At 44.2% G+C, this 1,377-nt stretch overlaps 1 protein-coding gene across 4 annotated transcripts in view; it reads right to left on the bottom strand.

Annotated features, from left to right (window-relative positions):
- LOC104813722 overlaps positions 1 to 1,377 on the bottom strand; it is a 3,516-nt gene extending 2,139 nt beyond the window's left edge. Inside the window, exons 1-4 of one of the 4 annotated variants that reach the window (XM_010541445.1) lie at positions 1,082 to 1,377; positions 885 to 957; positions 481 to 540; positions 37 to 354 (exon numbers count right to left, since the gene is read on the bottom strand). In XM_010541445.1, the coding sequence (XP_010539747.1) occupies positions 37 to 354; positions 481 to 540; positions 885 to 957; positions 1,082 to 1,143 (513 nt within the window). In that variant the 5' untranslated portion in view covers positions 1,144 to 1,377. Of the gene's footprint in view, positions 1 to 36; positions 355 to 480; positions 544 to 884; positions 987 to 1,081 lie in introns of all 4 variants that reach the window. The other 3 variants (XM_010541443.1, XM_010541442.1, XM_010541441.1) reach the window with 3 other exon arrangements.

A 1,377-nucleotide genomic window follows, 5' to 3' on the forward strand; every position in this document is an offset into this window, starting at 1 on the left:
GTGGGGGGGGGGGGGGAATTCATTTCTAGCATGTACCCTCGCTGACAAGGCCTTTAGAGTACCAGGGAAACCCCGGGGGTACGAAAATGGATTGTTGTAAGAAGGAGAGGCTTGATAACGGTAGCCAAACCCAGTGACGGGCTCGGGTCTCTGATCGAACTTATGACTAAACTGTTTTGCCAAGGACACGGATGGTGAACCAGCTAGGTCGTTTGGTAAGTTTGTTCCTGTAAGACCAGACAAGGAAGGAACTTGAGCATCGAAGGCTGTCCTGTAAAGGGACAGCAGATACCGTTCCAAACGCAGGATTTCAAACTCGAGCGAAGCAATCTCATCCCTCAGTTTCTCCGGAGACTGCACAATAGATATCAAGACAGGTTCAAAGCACGAAAACGTTACAGAGAAGTTCAGACAATGAGGATTCAAAGGCTTGTAAATTTGATCAGAACCAACACGAGAAATGTGTTTAAGGCTACGAACCTTTGGCGTTTCACTGACACTGGAAGCTTGGTGGGATAATCTCTTCTCGATAGGTACAATCTGCTATGAATAACGCATAGGAGAGTTACACAAAGACTCGATGTAAAGGCAAACACTTAAACTACACTCATTACAGGCTTGAAAACCGAATCGAATCCTGAGTTTTGTTCAAAAGGGCACACACGAAATCGTTTGTTCTTCTTTTGGGATATTAGGTTTTTTGGGATCTGAACTCGTAACCCAAAGATTCCCAAATAAAGGAACTTGGAAACCAGAAAAGAGATCTCTTTTTCCCCATTAAAGTGAATAGAAACATGCGGAAAGCTTTTTACTTTCGATTCCCCAAAAGAGAAATTGACGGAAATGGAGAGTGAAATCATTCTAGACAAAAGAAAGAGAATCACCGGTGTACGGTAAGAAGGGAATCTTGGAAGTGATGCGTCAAGTACATTCTGCGAAACCACATTCTCAGAATTCCTGCAGAGAAGGAACAAAAGACCCATGATCTTGCGGATGGATTTCTCGCTGGCAGACGAGAACCCGACACTGAAACTGCAGAAAAAAACGAAAATTGGGGATCTCGGACAAAGTGAAATTATACCTCGGAGAGGATGATGAACAAGTGGGAGAAGACGAAGCGGAACGGCATATCAGACCCATCATTTTCTCTCACTTTCTCTCACTTTCTCGCGCTCTGTCTGCCCGTGCGAATTACTCAGAGAATCCAAAGGAAGAAGCCCATCATCCATCAGAATCTTACTCGAAACGTCAAAGGCGTAATTTGAAAAGTTCCAACCTTTATGCTTCTGTGCCTCCAAACTTGGAAAGGAAAAACCTCATGATACTTTTCCAGGAAAGATGAGAGAGAGAGAGAGAACCAACATTTTCCCGGGGAGT

This window comes from Tarenaya hassleriana, unplaced genomic scaffold, assembly GCF_000463585.1.
Source record: "Tarenaya hassleriana unplaced genomic scaffold, ASM46358v1 Cleome20, whole genome shotgun sequence".
Taxonomy (NCBI): domain Eukaryota; kingdom Viridiplantae; phylum Streptophyta; class Magnoliopsida; order Brassicales; family Cleomaceae; genus Tarenaya; species Tarenaya hassleriana.